This window comes from Mustela putorius, unplaced genomic scaffold (genome assembly GCF_011764305.1).
Source record: "Mustela putorius furo isolate JIRA1106 unplaced genomic scaffold, ASM1176430v1.1 tig00000135_pilon_pilon_pilon, whole genome shotgun sequence".
Taxonomy (NCBI): Eukaryota; Metazoa; Chordata; class Mammalia; order Carnivora; family Mustelidae; genus Mustela; species Mustela putorius.
Window position 1 is genome coordinate 2,143,696 of NW_025421292.1, and position 15,674 is coordinate 2,159,369.

A 15,674-nucleotide genomic window follows, 5' to 3' on the forward strand; every position below is an offset into this window, starting at 1 on the left:
GGCTGGGGTGAGACTTCTCAAAGCCTACCTTTCTATAGCGTATTTCAGTTTTTGAACCATGGAACTATATCACCTTTTCACAATATTAATTTATTTTAAAAAATTTTTTAAAGGAAGGAAAGGATTAGCAATACAGGATTATAAACCTCGGTGTGAACTTTGGGGAGTTCTCTCACTATGGTTGGGCAGGTTGTGCACTGCTGAGAGGAAAGGCAGTGCCTTTTTCCAGTTGGCACAAAGATATATGGTAGCTCTTGGAAGCCTTGTTGCTCCATCTTGCCCATCCTCAGGGGGTCCTGGTCACAGGGCTTGGGGCTGCCAGGGTGGAGGGTGGGCCAGGCTATAGCAGTAGGCATGTTGCTTTTGCAGACACATCAGACGATCGTGGTGCAGCTGCTGCAGTCTACCACACGGCTGCTTGAGTGTCCGTGGCTGCAGCAGCAGCACAAGGGCTCCGTGGAGGCCTGCATCCGGACCCTCGCCATGGTGGGTGAGTGTGCCAGGGGCACTGGTTAGCGCCAACCACCCCTCCCTTCCCTTTACCGCAGGGCCACCTGCCCTCAACACAAACACCTTATTCCTAAGCTTGCCCATCATCTGCTCCCAGGTTGTTCCCAGTAAGTCCTTCTTGGTGTCTCACTGGCATCTTAGCAATTGAGAAGCTGTTTTCTCCTTTGAGCTTTGAGTCATTTCCCCAGACGGTAAAGCCGGGGGACATCCCCCAACCAAAGTTTCTTACGCTTGCAAATGGTTGCAGGCAGAAGGGAGGCCTGGAGGTGGTTAGGGAGCATCGGGGAAGAGGAGAGAGCAGGTGGGAAAGAGAGGAGAGGGCTCAGGGTGGAGCCAGGGTAGAATCAAAGAGGCAGAAACTCCCTCTTTTTATTCCAAAAGTTGGTCCCAGTGGGGGCCAACACATACCCCAGAATCTTGGGGAGTTCACCCTGTCTCCCAGTTCAGCAGCCTGGAGCCTGACTGCTCTGGCTGGCCGAGCTCCCCCAACCCCCACCTGCCCTCGAGCACCCCGTTGTCTCTCTCCTCCAGCTAAAGGCCGGGCCATCTCACTGCCCATGGACCTGGATGCACATATCAGCTCGCTGCTCAGCAGTGGGACCAGCTGTATAGCCGCTGCCCAGCGCAACGCCTCCAACTACAAGGCGACCACACGGGCCTTCCCCCGTGTCACGCCCACCGCCAACCAATGGGACTACAAGAACATCATCGAAAAGCTGCAGGTGGGTGCGGGGCTGCCCGGCGTCTGCCACGACAGGGAAGCCTGCCTCCCCATGCTGCCTGGACTTCCCGGGAAAGAGGCCCCTGCTTAGGGCAGGCCCTGGGCAGGGGACTGAGAGGCCTCATTCCAGGGGAAGCCAGGAGAACCCAGGCCTCCGCTAGGTAGAGTCGGTGCTCATGAAGGGGATCAGAACACCTCTCAGTCCTGAGAGCATGTTCCTGTTTATGTGACACGCTCTTGGCCACTATCACACACTTCTGAGGGGGATGCGGTGGCTCACTACACCCACATGGCAGGAGACCGAGGCTCAGAGAGGGAGAAGAGCTTGCCCCAGGTCACACAGATAGAGGGGCTGGGAGAGAAGCCCTGGCTTGTGGCTACCCGCTAGGTGCTCTAAGCAGGCAGATGACCTGCATGGTTCAGGGTGGTTCTGTGGGTGCAGGGCCCCTCAGACAGATTCGGAGAAATCCACAGGGCCATTTGGTGTTGGTGTTGGGGCGGGCCGATTGGCAGTCCAGCCCCACTCATCTCTTGGGCCTGGGTGGCCCGCATCTGGCCCTGTAGTGACTTTGCTGTGCCCACCCCAGGACATTATCACAGCCCTGGAGGAGCGACTGAGGCCCCTGGTACAGGCGGAGCTGTCGGTGCTGGTGGACGTCCTGCACTGGCCCGAGCTGCTCTTCCTGGAGGGCAGTGAGGCCTACCAGCGCTGCGAGAGCGGGGGTTTCCTGTCCAAGTGAGCCGGACGCCAGGCCCGGGCAGGGGGCGGTGGCCAGGGTGAGGCTGTTGGGGGCAGGGCCGGACCGGACAGCCCACAGGGCAGGGAGCTGGGGCAGGGTAGGTGGCTGGAAGGAGGTGGCCACGGCTGGCCCCAGCATTTCCTCTTCCCTCACGGGCCAGGCTGATCCAGCACACCAAGGACCTCATGGAGTCAGAGGAGAAGCTGTGTGTCAAGGTGCTGCGGACCCTGCAGCAGATGCTGCTCAAGAAGACCAAGTACGGGGACCGGGTGAGTGTCCGGGGCAAGCCGGATGCCCTGCAAGACTGGCCGGTGGGGGCCAGGGGCTCGGAGCCAGTGCGGGCTGGCCCGTGGTCGGTCTGATGGTGAACCGTGCCACTGTGGGGCCTCACACCTTCCCCCGCAGGGCAACCAGCTGCGCAAGATGCTGCTACAGAACTACCTCCAGAACCGGAAGTCCAGCTCGAGGGGGGACCTTCCAGACCCCGTGGGCGCTGGTCAGTACCATTTCCCTGCCGCCACTGTGCCTCTCTGTGGCCCATGTGCCTAGGCCCTGGGCCTGCCCTTCTGTTCGCCTGCCTCCCACTATCCCCGGCTCCCTTCAATGTGGGTTCCCCAACTCCAGGCCTGGACCAGGACTGGTCAGCCATTGCGGCCACCCAGTGCCGGCTGGACAAGGAGGGGGCCACCAAACTGGTATGCGACCTGATCACCAGCACCAAGAATGAGAAGATCTTCCAGGAGAGCATTGGCCTGGCCATCCGCCTGCTGGATGGCGGCAACACCGAGATCCAGGTGTGTAGGGGCTGGGGGTGCTGGGGGCTCACCTCTTCTTGTGGGGGTGCCTTGTGCTTGGGAGAAGGTATGAGGCGGCACGTTGCTGAGGCTGCCGGGCCAGGTGCTGGTGGCCTGCACGAGTCCGGCTACATGTGGGCGCGTCTACCTTCCCCCGTGTCATGTGGCTTCTTTCTGCCCACGCAGACTATTCTGCTTAAGCCAGGCCTGAGCCTGACTCTCCACCACGCTGCCCACACTGCGTCCATCATTCCTGCCTCTCGGTCTCTGCTCAGGCTTCCTTCCCTCCTCTCCCCCATCCTCCTCAGCCTTTGGTGCCCAGTCGAAGAACTGCCTCCTCTGAAAAGTCCCTGTGATTGCCTTATCCCCATTCTTTCATTCATGACTTGTGTTTTTGTTATTCTTTTTTTATGATTTATTTATTTGAGAGTGAGAGAGTCTGGGAGAGTCAGAGGGAGAAGGAGAAAGGGTCTTAAGGTGACTCTGTACTAGATGCAGGACCCAATCCGAGGCTTGAACTCACAACCCTAAGACCATGACCTGAGCTGAAACCCCAAAACCAAGAGTTGGACACTTAGCCGACTGAGCCACCCAGGCGCCCCTCATGCCCTGTTTTTTTGTTTGTTTGTTTTAAGATTTTATTTATTTGACAGAGAGATCACAAGTAGTCTGAGAGGCAGGCAGAGAGAGAGGGAGAAGCAGGCTCCCTGCTGAGCAGAGAGCCAGATGCGGGACTCAATCCCAGGACCCTGAGATCATGACCTAAGCTGAAGGCAGAGGCTTAACCCACTGAGCCACCCAAGTGCCCCCTCATGCCCTGTTTTAATAAGTCTGCACTTAGTGTTTTCCATGTGCTTAGGCACTAAGATTTTAGCCGTGAACAGAAAAGACAAAATCCACATATCCTCTAAATTGGTCCTATAGCCTAGTGGTGTAACAGCCCATGACTGTAACCCCTACATGGAGTGGAGAGTGTTGGATAGTGCTAATGCCAGCGAGGGGTCTGGGGGTGCCAGGGCAGGGATGGGGGAAGGCTCCTGAAGAGGGGCCAGTGCAGCGAGAGCCCCGAGGTAAGCCTGTGGACAGGAGGGGCGGGCTGCACCAGGCAGAGCAGGCAACTGGTGCCAAGAGAGGTGGCAGGCCGTCAGATGGCCTCATGGGTGCTGGGAGGTGGGGCTTCTCCTGTGGGTGAGATGGGGCCACTGTGGGCAGAGGAGGGATGAGATTTAGACTTCCAAGGGCACCTCTGCGGCTGTGTGGGGGGCAGATAGAGGAGCAAGAGCAGATGTAGATGGTGTGAGGACACTTGTGCAGGCCCCTAGCTTCACAGTGACAGCAGTTATGGACACTTCCACTCCGCCTCTGACAATCCTGACCGCCCCTGCACCAGTCATAGTCCCAGGGCACGTCCAGGGACCTGTCTGCAGCCCAACCTTGTCCCTGAACCATGGGAGAGAGCCCTCCAGGGACTCACCGAGGACTGCTTAGCACCTGACTCTGTGCTGAGGCTGTCCCCCATCCTCTTGCCCAGAAATCCTTCTACAACCTGATGACGAGTGACAAGAAGTCAGAGCGCTTCTTCAAAGTGTTACACGACCGCATGAAGCGGGCCCAGCAGGAGACCAAGTCCACAGTGGCTGTCAACATGAACGACCTGGGCAGCCAGCCACGGGAGGACCGGGAGCCCGCAGACCCTACCACCAAAGGTCAGAGGTCATGGCCATAGAGGATGGGGGTGCTGGGCCCGGGTCAGAGGGTGCAGGGTGAGGGTGAGGGTCTGGTCCCTCCTGGCGGCCCCAAGCCTCAGCAGGCCTCCCCCTGCAGGCCGTGTAGCTTCCTTCTCGATGCCGGGCTCCCCGTCCCGCTATTCGCTGGGCCCCAGCCTGCGCCGGGGCCATGAGGTGGGCGAGCGCGTACAGAGCAACGAGATGGGCACGTCCGTACTCATCATGCAGCCCATCCTTCGCTTCCTGCAGCTGCTGTGTGAGAATCACAACCGGGACCTGCAGGTGTGTGCTGGCCCTGCCCCCACCCCCCTGGCCAGTGCGTGGATCCCCACCCTTGCCGCCTGCCCGCAGGCCACTGCTCTGTGCCTACACAGGGCAGGGCCCCCCAGGCCTGGCCTCTAGCCCCTGTGAGAGCCTCGCCATGCCCGCCCTCTTGTGCCATGCAGAACTTCCTGCGCTCTCAGAACAACAAGACCAACTACAACCTGGTGTGCGAGACACTCCAGTTTCTGGACATCATGTGCGGCAGCACCACCGGTGGCCTGGGGCTGCTGGGCCTTTACATCAATGAGGACAACGTGGGCCTTGTCATCCAGACCCTGGAGACCCTCACCGAGTACTGCCAGGGCCCCTGCCATGAGAACCAGGTGAGCGGTCACATTGGTGCCCATGGCCGACAGGGAGTGTGGACATGTGGGTGCAGGGAGCAGCGTGGGCAGGGGAGAGCCAGGGGCATTGGGAGCCACCAGAGGTCTGAAGGGCCTGGGCCCCACGTCCCCCGCACTGCCCCCTGCCAGACTTGCATCGTGACGCACGAGTCCAATGGCATCGACATCATCACGGCACTGATTCTCAATGACATCAGTCCCCTGTGCAAGTACCGTATGGACCTGGTGCTGCAGCTCAAGGTGGGGCCCATGGCAGCCCACGGGCATGTGCGTGCGAAGGGTGTGCATGTGCGCAGGTGATGTGTGTGCTGAGCATGCGTCCTGAGGTGTGCTGGGGGGTTTAACATGCATACACAGATGAGTTTGTGAGCAAATGTGGTGCATATACGCTCCAGGAGCAAGTGAATTCTGGGTTTCCCCCGGGGTCTCCTATGCGTGTGTCTGCTCTCTGGGGGATTGTGTGCGCCCACTGTGGGGTGGGGGTGAAGGCAATGGGAGGGGTGGGGGGTGGTCTGGATTTGCAGGACACTTCTCAGAGAGTCCTGGGGGATAGTGGGGAATGGGAAGGCCCTGGAATATCTTCCAGGCCAGGAGAGGCTGTTATGGAGTACAGGGGGTTGTTGTGGGGCATGGTGGGGGCCCTCAGACTGTGACCTGTCCCCCTTTCCCACCTCCCCGCAGGACAATGCGTCCAAGCTGCTCTTGGCTCTGATGGAGAGCCGGCACGACAGTGAGAACGCGGAGCGAATCCTCATCAGTCTGCGGCCCCAAGAGCTGGTGAGGCTGGGCCCGGGGTCAGGTTGGGAAGGAGTGATTGGTGGGGTGTGGAGGGGGGATTGGGGCATTCCCTACGCCCCGGGAAAACGGCGTTCAGACAGGCAGTGCCCCGCCAGGTGGACGTCATCAAGAAAGCCTACCTGCAGGAGGAGGAGCGGGAAAACTCAGAGGTGAGCCCACGGGAAGTGGGCCACAACATCTACATCCTGGCGCTGCAGGTACCAGCCCCGCCCTGTGGCCCCGCCCCCCAAATGCCCCTCTCCCCCGTGACCACGCCCCGTGACTCCGCACCGCCCTCGCCCGCAGCTCTCCAGGCACAACAAGCAGCTGCAGCACCTGTTGAAGCCGGTGAAGCGCATCCAGGAGGAAGAGGCCGAGGGCATCTCTTCCATGGTGGGGGCCCCGGGACAGGGCTGGGTGCGGGGCGGGGCTTAGATCTAGGGGCGGGGCGGGGCGAGAGTTTCGTTGGGCTGGTATTTGGGGGCAAGGCTAGGGAGGGAAGGCCGGAAAGAGCGCAGAGCTAAGATCTGAAGGCCCGTGGGAATTGGGATGAGCCTCAGAGCGGGGCCGGTACTCTGCGCGGAGCGCGGCCGGGGGCGTGGCCTGAACCTGAGTAAAGAGCTGGAATTGGGGGGTGGAGGGCGGGGCTCAGGGCTGGAAGAGCGACACCGGTGGCCTGGCCGAGGTGAAACCTAGACGTACAAGTGGGAGTGAAGCTCTGGGGCTGTTCTGGAAGCCTAGAGCAGGACAGCGGAGGACGGTTTATGTCCTTATTGTCTGGACATTGCTCTCCCACTACCCACTTCTTAATTTGGAGCTGCACCCTAGTTGGGCTGGGCTGCGTCTGGTCTGGGTGGGGAACCCTCGCGCAGGTAGGGCTGGGTGGCGGGCGTAGCCGTGGGAAATTGTGGGGCCTGACCTCAGTGGCCACTCTACTCCCAGCTCAGTCTCAACAACAAGCAGCTGTCCCAGATGCTCAAGTCCTCAGCACCCGCCCAGGAGGAGGAGGAGGACCCCCTGGCCTACTACGAGAACCACACGTCCCAGATAGAGGTAGGGCCAGAGGGCAGTAGGGGCACTGTGGGTGAGGGCTGTGACCCTGGCCCTTGGTGGCAGTGGCCTAGTTGTGACCCGGTGCCTGTGCGCGCCCAGATCGTGAGGCAGGACCGCAGCATGGAGCAGATCGTGTTCCCCGTGCCTGGCATCTGCCAATTCCTGACGGAGGAGACCAAGCATCGGCTCTTCACCACCACCGAGCAGGATGAGCAGGGCAGCAAAGTGAGCGATTTCTTCGACCAGTCCTCCTTCCTGCACAACGAAATGGAATGGCAGCGCAAGCTCCGCAGTGAGGACTGGGCGGGGCCGGACAGGGAGGCAGGGCTGGAGCTGCTTAGTGCTGCCCCCTTGAGCCCCCCCTCCTCCAGCCTGCTGCTGGTTGCCACACTCCGCCCCCACCTCCGCCCCACCGCTAGGAGGGCTCTGGTCATGGTTGCTCAAGTGGGACCTGGAGCTTGTGCTGGCGCCTAGGTGCCCCTGTGGGGTGGGAGAACAATATGAAGGTGAGAAACCCCTCATGCCAGCCTGCTGCCCCCCTCCTCCCCCAGGCATGCCACTGATCTACTGGTTCTCCCGCCGCATGACCCTGTGGGGCAGCATTTCCTTCAACCTGGCGGTGTTTATCAACATCATCATCGCCTTCTTCTACCCCTACATGGAGGGCGCATCCACAGGTGGGGACCCAAGGGTGGCAGACTGAGGCCTCAGAGTCCACCATGCCCCCTCCCTGGGCTTGGGCAGAGCCTCGGTGCCGGCCAGGCTCTGCGGGGACCAGATGCAGAGTGGGGAACATCACCTGCACTGCCCTTTGGGCTCTGCACCTGTGGGAGACACAGTCATGGTCCCGTGGGATGGACAGCTTCCTTAATCTCTGGAGACAGTGCATGTCTCTTGCCATCTCTCTAACGCACAAACATGAGCCAGAGATCAGACAGGGTAGCAGCAGCTGAACAGGACCTCCTGCCTTAAGCCTGAATGAGCAGGTGTGATGGGGGGGGGTGCCTAAAACCAGGTGACTAAGAACATTAGAGGGAAGGCTTCCAGGAGGAGGTGGCTTCTTGGGATGTGTTGGGGCTGGGGCTATGCTGGGCTTCACTGCCCAGGGCTCACCTCTGCATCCCGGCCTCCAGGCGTGCTGGGCTCCCCACTCATCTCACTGCTGTTCTGGATCCTCATCTGTTTCTCCATCGCGGCTCTGTTCACCAAGCGCTACAGCGTCCGCCCCCTCATTGTGGCACTCATCCTGCGCTCCATCTACTACCTGGGCATTGGGCCCACACTCAATATCCTGGGCGCCCTCAATGTGAGTGCTGGAGGGAGCCCCCACCCCACCCCACCCCTGCGCTCACGGGGCAGTAGGACTTCATGCTGGCCGTCTGCCTCCCCACAGTCCACTGCTCTGCCCTACCCCCCACCCCGTCCCTGTGAATGGGGCCAAGTTTGTTAAAGACCCACGGGTGGGGCTGTTCTGAGCCTCCTCCGTCGCCCGTGATCAACTGGGGCAACTGACACTCTGAGCCAGTTGTGGGGAGTCACGGTGGGAGTCACTGTGGGGCCCCAGCTCCAGGGCTGCTGTGTACATGGGGTTAGTGGAGCACTGCCCAGAGGCACTGTTCACACCGTAGACGTCAAAGATTTGTAATGTGATGACAGTTCCTGGCAGCTGGAAATAAAGCATACTTGGAGCAAGGCAGGGTGGCGGGGCAGGCCCAGCAGCAGGGAGTGGAGATCCGGGGTGGGTGGTGGGACACTGATCCCACTGCCCTGTCCATGCCTCCAGCTGACCAACAAGATTGTCTTTGTGGTGAGCTTCGTGGGCAACCGCGGTACCTTCATCCGGGGCTATAAGGCCATGGTCATGGACATGGAGTTCCTCTACCATGTGGGCTACATCCTGACTAGTGTCCTGGGCCTCTTTGTCCACGAGCTCTTCTACAGTATCCTGGTGAGCCTGCTGGGGGCAGGTACTGGCAGGGGTGTGGGAGTGATCGGGGCTCCCCTCAAGCTTCTGGAAGAGCCTGTGGGAAACCAGTGGGAGCAGGGCAGCCCTGGGATCCAGCAGCACCTGCGGTCCCACAGGCCCAGGTCCCATGGCCCTGTCCCTGCCCGGCAGCTCTTTGACCTCATCTACCGTGAGGAGACACTGTTCAACGTCATCAAGAGCGTGACTCGCAATGGCCGCTCCATCCTGCTGACTGCCCTACTGGCCCTCATCCTTGTCTACCTCTTCTCCATCGTTGGCTTCCTCTTCCTCAAGGACGACTTCATCCTCGAGGTCGACCGGCTGCCGGGCAATCACTCTGGAGGTCTGACGGCTCCTCTCCTTGGCGGGGGTGGGAGCCTGGGGGGCGTGGTCCACAAATGACCTATGTCAGGCCCAGGCCCTGGGAGTGTTTCTCCACCAGGCTCCGTGCCTCAGTTTCTCCTCTTGGGTTCCAGGGAGGTCTGGCTCACACCATTCTGCCTCTCTCTTGCCTGGCACAGACTGAGGGGGGTGGGAGAGCCTCTTGCTTACAGACCCCGGCGTTCGTGTTCAACTCGGTATTTGCTGGGACTGCCTATGTGCCAGGCTCAGGGGTGCAGACCCCCCTTCTGCCCATTGTGCACAGCCCAGTGGGGGCAAGGGCACAAAGACCCTTCCCTTGTCGTCTGGCAGAGTTGGGAGCTCACAGGATGGAAGGGTTCGTGGAGGGTATGATGCTAGGGACACAACCAGGGGAATGGTAAGGCCTGCTGTGTCCTCATCCTGGTGACCTCCTCTGTGTCCTTTCTAGCCAGCCCCCTGGGGATGCCACATGGAGCTGCCACGCTCATGGGTACATGCAGTGGGGACAAGCTGAACTGTGTCTCGGGGGTCTCGGTGCCTGAGGTCCCGGAAGGTGAGGGCAGTGTGTTTCAGGAGCCTGGGGAAGGGGGCACAGAGGCAGGGGGCTCGGCCTGGGTCTGAGCACACGCTCCGTGTGTAGGGAACGGAGAGCTGGAGAGCACGGAGCGGGCCTGTGACACTTTGCTGATGTGCATCGTCACTGTCATGAATCACGGGCTGCGCAATGGTGGCGGCGTGGGCGACATTCTCCGAAAGCCCTCCAAAGACGTGAGCATCCCTTGCCCTGCTCCCAGATCCATGTGGCCCAAGCCCTGGCCCAGTCAGCCACGGTGAGGTCCTGCCATGGGGTCATGGCCTGGCAGAGCAGCTTGGTCCCCGAAGCCACCCAGTCTTCAGTGTCTCAAGCCCCCGTCAGGCGTCCACTTTCCCTGCTCTCCCACCAGTCAGCGCGCAGTCACGTGGATGTTGAGAAACGCCCCCCTCTGCTCCCACATCCCACCAGCTCACCATGGTTGCTCTCAGGAGAGACCTTGGCAATCAAGCTTTGCCCAGGCTAGGGAAGGTGTGAGTCAGATGTCAGGCGGATCCCCGGCTACACTGGCTTCATCTGTGAGGCAGAGCCCTCACCCACAGGGGGTTGGGCAGGGCGGGGAAGCTGAGTTGGCTCCATGAGGAGGCCTCAGAGTTTGACTCAGGCAGCCAGGCATTACCGGTAGCCAGTCTTCCCCAGTCACGTGGGGGCAAGAAGCCGCTTCCTGGCGAAAGTTCTAGAATGTGTGAGGCCAGGCATCCCCAGGGCAGGGCAGAGGAGTTTGGAGCTGGCTCTGCCCCCATGTAAAAATCGGGGGCAGAGACAAGCCTCCACCTGCAACCTTAGTGCCCCACGCCAAGCTATGTCCACAGGGCTCAGGCCTAGCTGGTATCCTGAGTCCGCTCTTTCCTGACCCGCAGTCCAGGCCTGCAGCTTCAGTGACAAGGGTGTGGGAGTGAAGCTGGGTCAGCATTGCTGCCTTTAGGGCTGTAGGAGCTGGGGGCCTTCATTCCCCTCTGTCCTGGCCCTGACCCCCCCCCCCCCAGCCTGAGTCTGGCCTGCTTGGGTGAACTGGGCCCTGCCCACCCCCTGCAGGAGTCTCTCTTCCCAGCCCGGGTGGTCTACGATCTCCTGTTCTTCTTCATCGTCATCATCATTGTGCTGAACCTCATCTTCGGAGTGATCATCGACACCTTCGCCGATCTGCGCAGTGAGAAGCAGAAGAAGGAAGAGATTCTCAAGACCACGTGCTTCATCTGTGGTGAGGCCCTGCTCTTGCCCCTCGGGGGGCCGAGGCGGGTCTGGGGCGGCCTCAGTTGGGCCCTTCCCTGGTTCCCACGGTCCCTGGGGGGCTGACAGCTTGATGGCGGTTTGCTCCTCCTATCCCTGGGGAGAACAGGACCCTGCCTGAGCTTGGGGTAATAGAAGGGAGTGGGAAAGAGCTTCAGAGGAAACCGAAGCTCTCTGGTCTCTGTCCAAAGCTTTTCCCACTCGTGGTTTGAGGTGCTAGTCCCCTCACCCCAGGCAGAGGAGCCAGTGGCACCTGCGGGACAAGATTCCTTCTCAGCTATCCCTGTTTCCTCCCCCTGGGCTCGGAAAGCTGGCTGCCTCAGTCCTCGGCCTGTGGAGGGCTGCAGCTGTGGCGGGGGGGGGGGGTTGGGGGGGTGGGGGCTCTCCACGGCTAAGTGGCTAGAGCCTTAAATAGAAGTGATCTACATAGGCCGGGGTGGGCTGTCACATGTGTTTACCAGACCCATCAGCCTGAGACCAGATGCCCCCCCACTGCACCCAGAGGCGGTATCTGGTCGACCAGGGAGCCCTGTGATGGCTGTGGGAGGCTGACGGTCTCATCCTCACCCCCCACACCCTCAGGGTTGGAGAGAGACAAGTTTGATAACAAGACGGTATCCTTTGAGGAGCACATCAAGTTCGAACACAACATGTGGAACTACCTGTACTTCATCGTGCTAGTCCGTGTGAAAAACAAGACAGACTACACGGGGCCCGAGAGCTACGTGGCCCAGATGATCAAGGTGTGGCCCTGGAGACGAGCAACCATGGCCACTGGGGTGGGATATCTGGGAACACTTGTGGGAAGGCTGGAGAGGCCTCTGAGCTCTCCTTCACAGGCTCAGTTGTCCGGGAAAAGCCCACAGCAAACCTGTCAGCCCCAAAGGACGTGCACGGGGTTCCCCAGGCCCTTGGTTGCCCGATACTGAGGAATCAGGGGATTCCACCCGGCTGCTGCTCTGTGGACGTTCTCAAGGGGCCTTTTCCAGCTCAGCGAGAGGAATGGCAGCTTCCCAAAAGCTTTGGATGGTCTAGGCTGAGAGGGAGGCTGGGATAACTTGCAACTATCAGATCTAGGAGGGATCAGAGATAATCTGTCCAATTTCTGTAGTGAGGGAGGCAGTGACAGCAGTGAAAAATAATAATAATTAAAAAAAGGTCTCATAGTGTTTCGGGAAGAGGAAGCCCGTCCATTCCATCAGATGTAGTGCAGCTTCTAATCACCGCACAATGGATAAATTGCAGGCTAAAAGGAAAGACCTATTTAGTTGGGGAGAAATGGGGGAGTTCTACTATTTCTTAAGTCTATAATTTGATCTTTGAGTACAGGTTTATCTGATGGTCTGAGAACTTCCAGCTTGTGACAAGGAGCCAGACACCTGGTGGCCCCCTTCCCCTCCTCCCCCATCCTGGGAAATGTGGCCTTGCCTCTCAGACACATCAGATGCCAGCTGTCCTCGGCAGACCTCCCCTTGCTCGATGAGCCATGTGTCTGACTCGAATCTTCCTGGGGTGTGGAGCATGAGGGGCAGACGGGGCTGGGCGGAAGGAAGGAGCTTCGGGGTCTGGTGCAGAGGCCCCCCTCCTCCTCTCGTGGGGTGTCAGGCGAGTAAAAACAGACGGTGCTGATAGCAGTGAGACTTGAGGCTGTGGAACGGAAGTTAGCCTGTCCCAGGGCACTGGTCTCTCCGCCCTGCCCAGGGTCAGAGAGAACCCCAGTCGGTTCAGATTTTCCCCTGACAAGTCCCCGGGGAGTAATTTGTCCAGGGTGTGACAGCAGGCTCCCCTCCCTTATTGCTTTTCTAAATGAGGCCGTCCTAGGCTGGGCCCAGCTTGCTTATCCCGTGGGGGACCTTTTTCAGAACAAGAACCTGGACTGGTTCCCCCGGATGAGGGCCATGTCCCTAGTGTGCAATGAGGGGGAAGGGGAGCAGAATGAGATCCGGATTCTTCAGGACAAGCTCAACTCCACCATGAAGCTTGTGTCCCACCTCACTGCCCAGCTCAACGAGCTCAAGGAGCAGGTGTGTACCCAGTCCCACCCTTGGGGTCCCCAGCTTCAGAGCCTCACTGGGGGTGGGGTCACAGCCCAGCCTGCCATGGGGGAGAGGGGGAGGGTGCTGGGCCTTCACACCCCTTCCTTTCCTTCTTGGGTCTGGGGTGGAAGACTGAAGGTTTCAGAGACACTCTCTCCCTCATGGAAAACCAGACTTGAGGTTGGCAGCTCCTGTCTGTGAGCCCCTGGAAGAAAGGGCCAAGTGGACACTTGGTAGAGGTGTGAGAGGTCTTTCCCCCTCACTCCCCACCTCACCCCTGGCAGCTGCTAGGGAGGCTGTCTGAAGGGCTCACTGGTGATCAGGGAGGTCAGGGCATCCTTCCACTTGTCAAGGTCCCCTCTTGCCCAGAGCATCCTCCTCGCCATCTGGCAGTGGCTAAATGAGGTTAGGCAGCCCCTCTTTTAGGTGGGGTGGTTCCCCAGCTGCACCACATCAGGGGTTCGTGATGCACTAATTGAGGACAAGGGTTTGGGGCTGACATCCTCAGTGCACCCTGGGGGGGCCTTGGCCTGCTGCCAGCGCTGAACAGCAGCTGGGCCCACTAGGCAGGGGGTGGGGGGCGGGCACTGGCCCCTCCCCGGTGCCCACGGTGGGAGTGAGTGCCAGGCTCCCTGACCGGACGCGTGGGCCCGTTTAATCCTAGATGACAGAGCAGCGGAAACGCAGGCAACGCCTGGGCTTCGTGGACGTCCAGAACTGCATGAGCCGCTGAGAGCCGCTGGAAGCCCCGATGGGGGATGGTCATCACGGACAGTGGCGACTGGAATGCTGCCCCTTCCTGTGGGTCAGGGGGCCCAGCCAGTTTGCCAGCCTCTCCAGGCCAGGGGCCCACTTGGTCTCCAGATCCCACTCTGCCGGACACCCCCGAGCCATCCCAGGCTCTGGCCGGTGCGGTGTGGGGGGCCATGGGGCTGCCAGTCCTGCCTAGAGCCCTTAGAGACAACTCAGAATGTCCCTGGGACTCCGCTTACCTTAATGCCTTAGAGGAAGAGAAGCCGTCTTGAAAGACAATCGCTTTGTCCCTTAAAGCAGTAACTGACATTCCTGTGTTCCTCCTTGTGGGGGTCGTTAGGAGTGGGGTCCCCTCTCTGTTCTAAGCACTACATTTTGGCCTCTGCCCGCACCCCAGGGAGGTGCCGTAATGCTGCCGTTGCTAGTGATTTTAGTGCTGGTATTTAACTTATTCAAAGGGGGCCATGCCTGGGCCTCGAATCTGCTGTGGACAGCACGAAGACCTCACCGTTCAGGCCACCACTCTGGCTCTGCCCCAGGGAGACTGACCTGAGGATGAAGAGCCTTGCTCCTGGGACCTGCCCCTTCCTAGTAGGCCTGCTGACAACAATCGCTGGCCCACATGACAGGGCCTGGGTGTGTTTGAGTGGCTGGTTTTGGACTGCTTGTTTTATCTCTTGGTGTAACATTTTACAAATCCTTTGGCCTAAGAACTAATATGTTAATTGCCTTAAATAAATTAATAGAACTCCAGGCTGTGGGGAAAGGATGCGGATTCCTATGCTCCCCGGGGGCTGTGCGGGTTCCTGCGGCGCACGGGCAGGGGACAGAATATGAGCCCTTCCCCACCAGCCCAGCCTCACCTCGGGTTCTTGGTAGATACCTGAGTGCATCCCATCTTGCAGCACTACCGGAGAACTGTGTTGCAGGGGAACTGGGTGTATTTTATTGTCTGTACTTCAGCACACACTGAGGAGTCTAGGTACAGATGGGGTTAAGAGCTCATGTTCACTTCCCCCTGAGGGGTGCCATCAGCCCCTGCCCTATCCCTTCTCTCAGCTCTGTGCTTAACAGAAGAAAGCTCAAGTGGGGAACATGAACATTTACGGAAGAGCTAAGGTTCTGTGGAATAATAAGGTGACCCCGTGTGGCTCCGGCCCCAGGCGTTTTTGTCCTGTGACCTCCCACACAACCTGCCCAGAGGGCTGAAGCCCAGTGATCTGAGGCCCCGCCTGGCCAAGGCCCGTCCGTAGCTTTACTCTGGCCCTTAAGCCAACCAGGAACATGGGTTTTCTGCAAGGTCAGGAGCAGAGGACTGGGCTCCGTCCTTCTGAGTCAGTCAGTGGGAATGAGGGCCAAGCCGGCTCTTCTCATCTCTCCGCGACACCACCTCCTGCTGCTCTCTGCTGGCAACAGAATGCCTTCTTCGATATTTACCACTATTTCTGGCTCTCCCCCAGGAGCTCTTACAACAAAAGCGAGCCTGAGATTTTCGCCAGGAGCCAGCCAGAACCCCGCTGGCAGGTGGGGCTCCCCTGGCTGCGCAGGAAGCACCTTGCCCAGAGGTCCCGGCACCTTCCCTTCTCCGGCCCAGACAGAGACCCACATTTCCTCTCTTCTGGAGACTTCCCTACCCTGACTGGCGGGCAGGGCGGACGCTCGACGGCATCCCTTCTCAGGCAGCTTTCTTTAGAGCAGCAAGGGCTTCCTTCTTGTGAGGCTGAGGAGATTCCCAAACTGTGAC

At 59.7% G+C, this 15,674-nt stretch overlaps 1 protein-coding gene across 3 annotated transcripts in view; it reads left to right on the plus strand.

Annotated features, from left to right (window-relative positions):
* The window catches only part of ITPR3 (inositol 1,4,5-trisphosphate receptor type 3), a 66,822-nt gene extending 52,139 nt beyond the window's left edge, over positions 1 to 14,683 (plus strand). For 2 of the 3 annotated variants that reach the window (XM_045074716.1, XM_045074717.1), the window contains exons 34-58: positions 370 to 490; positions 1,042 to 1,232; positions 1,819 to 1,967; positions 2,132 to 2,240; positions 2,377 to 2,467; positions 2,596 to 2,765; positions 4,297 to 4,471; positions 4,590 to 4,774; positions 4,939 to 5,139; positions 5,290 to 5,400; positions 5,842 to 5,937; positions 6,054 to 6,155; positions 6,244 to 6,330; positions 6,880 to 6,990; positions 7,090 to 7,282; positions 7,542 to 7,667; positions 8,124 to 8,296; positions 8,774 to 8,938; positions 9,107 to 9,299; positions 9,768 to 9,872; positions 9,960 to 10,087; positions 10,947 to 11,112; positions 11,724 to 11,884; positions 13,004 to 13,165; positions 13,842 to 14,683. In XM_045074716.1, the coding sequence (XP_044930651.1) occupies positions 370 to 490; positions 1,042 to 1,232; positions 1,819 to 1,967; positions 2,132 to 2,240; positions 2,377 to 2,467; positions 2,596 to 2,765; positions 4,297 to 4,471; positions 4,590 to 4,774; positions 4,939 to 5,139; positions 5,290 to 5,400; positions 5,842 to 5,937; positions 6,054 to 6,155; positions 6,244 to 6,330; positions 6,880 to 6,990; positions 7,090 to 7,282; positions 7,542 to 7,667; positions 8,124 to 8,296; positions 8,774 to 8,938; positions 9,107 to 9,299; positions 9,768 to 9,872; positions 9,960 to 10,087; positions 10,947 to 11,112; positions 11,724 to 11,884; positions 13,004 to 13,165; positions 13,842 to 13,910 (3,540 nt within the window). In that variant the 3' untranslated portion in view covers positions 13,911 to 14,683. Of the gene's footprint in view, positions 1 to 369; positions 491 to 1,041; positions 1,233 to 1,818; positions 1,968 to 2,131; positions 2,241 to 2,376; positions 2,468 to 2,595; positions 2,766 to 4,296; positions 4,472 to 4,589; positions 4,775 to 4,938; positions 5,140 to 5,289; positions 5,401 to 5,841; positions 5,938 to 6,053; positions 6,156 to 6,243; positions 6,331 to 6,879; positions 6,991 to 7,089; positions 7,283 to 7,541; positions 7,668 to 8,123; positions 8,297 to 8,773; positions 8,939 to 9,072; positions 9,300 to 9,767; positions 9,873 to 9,959; positions 10,088 to 10,946; positions 11,113 to 11,723; positions 11,885 to 13,003; positions 13,166 to 13,841 lie in introns of those variants that run through there. The other variant, XM_045074718.1, reaches the window with a different exon arrangement.
* The last annotated feature ends 991 nt before the right edge of the window (positions 14,684 to 15,674 follow it).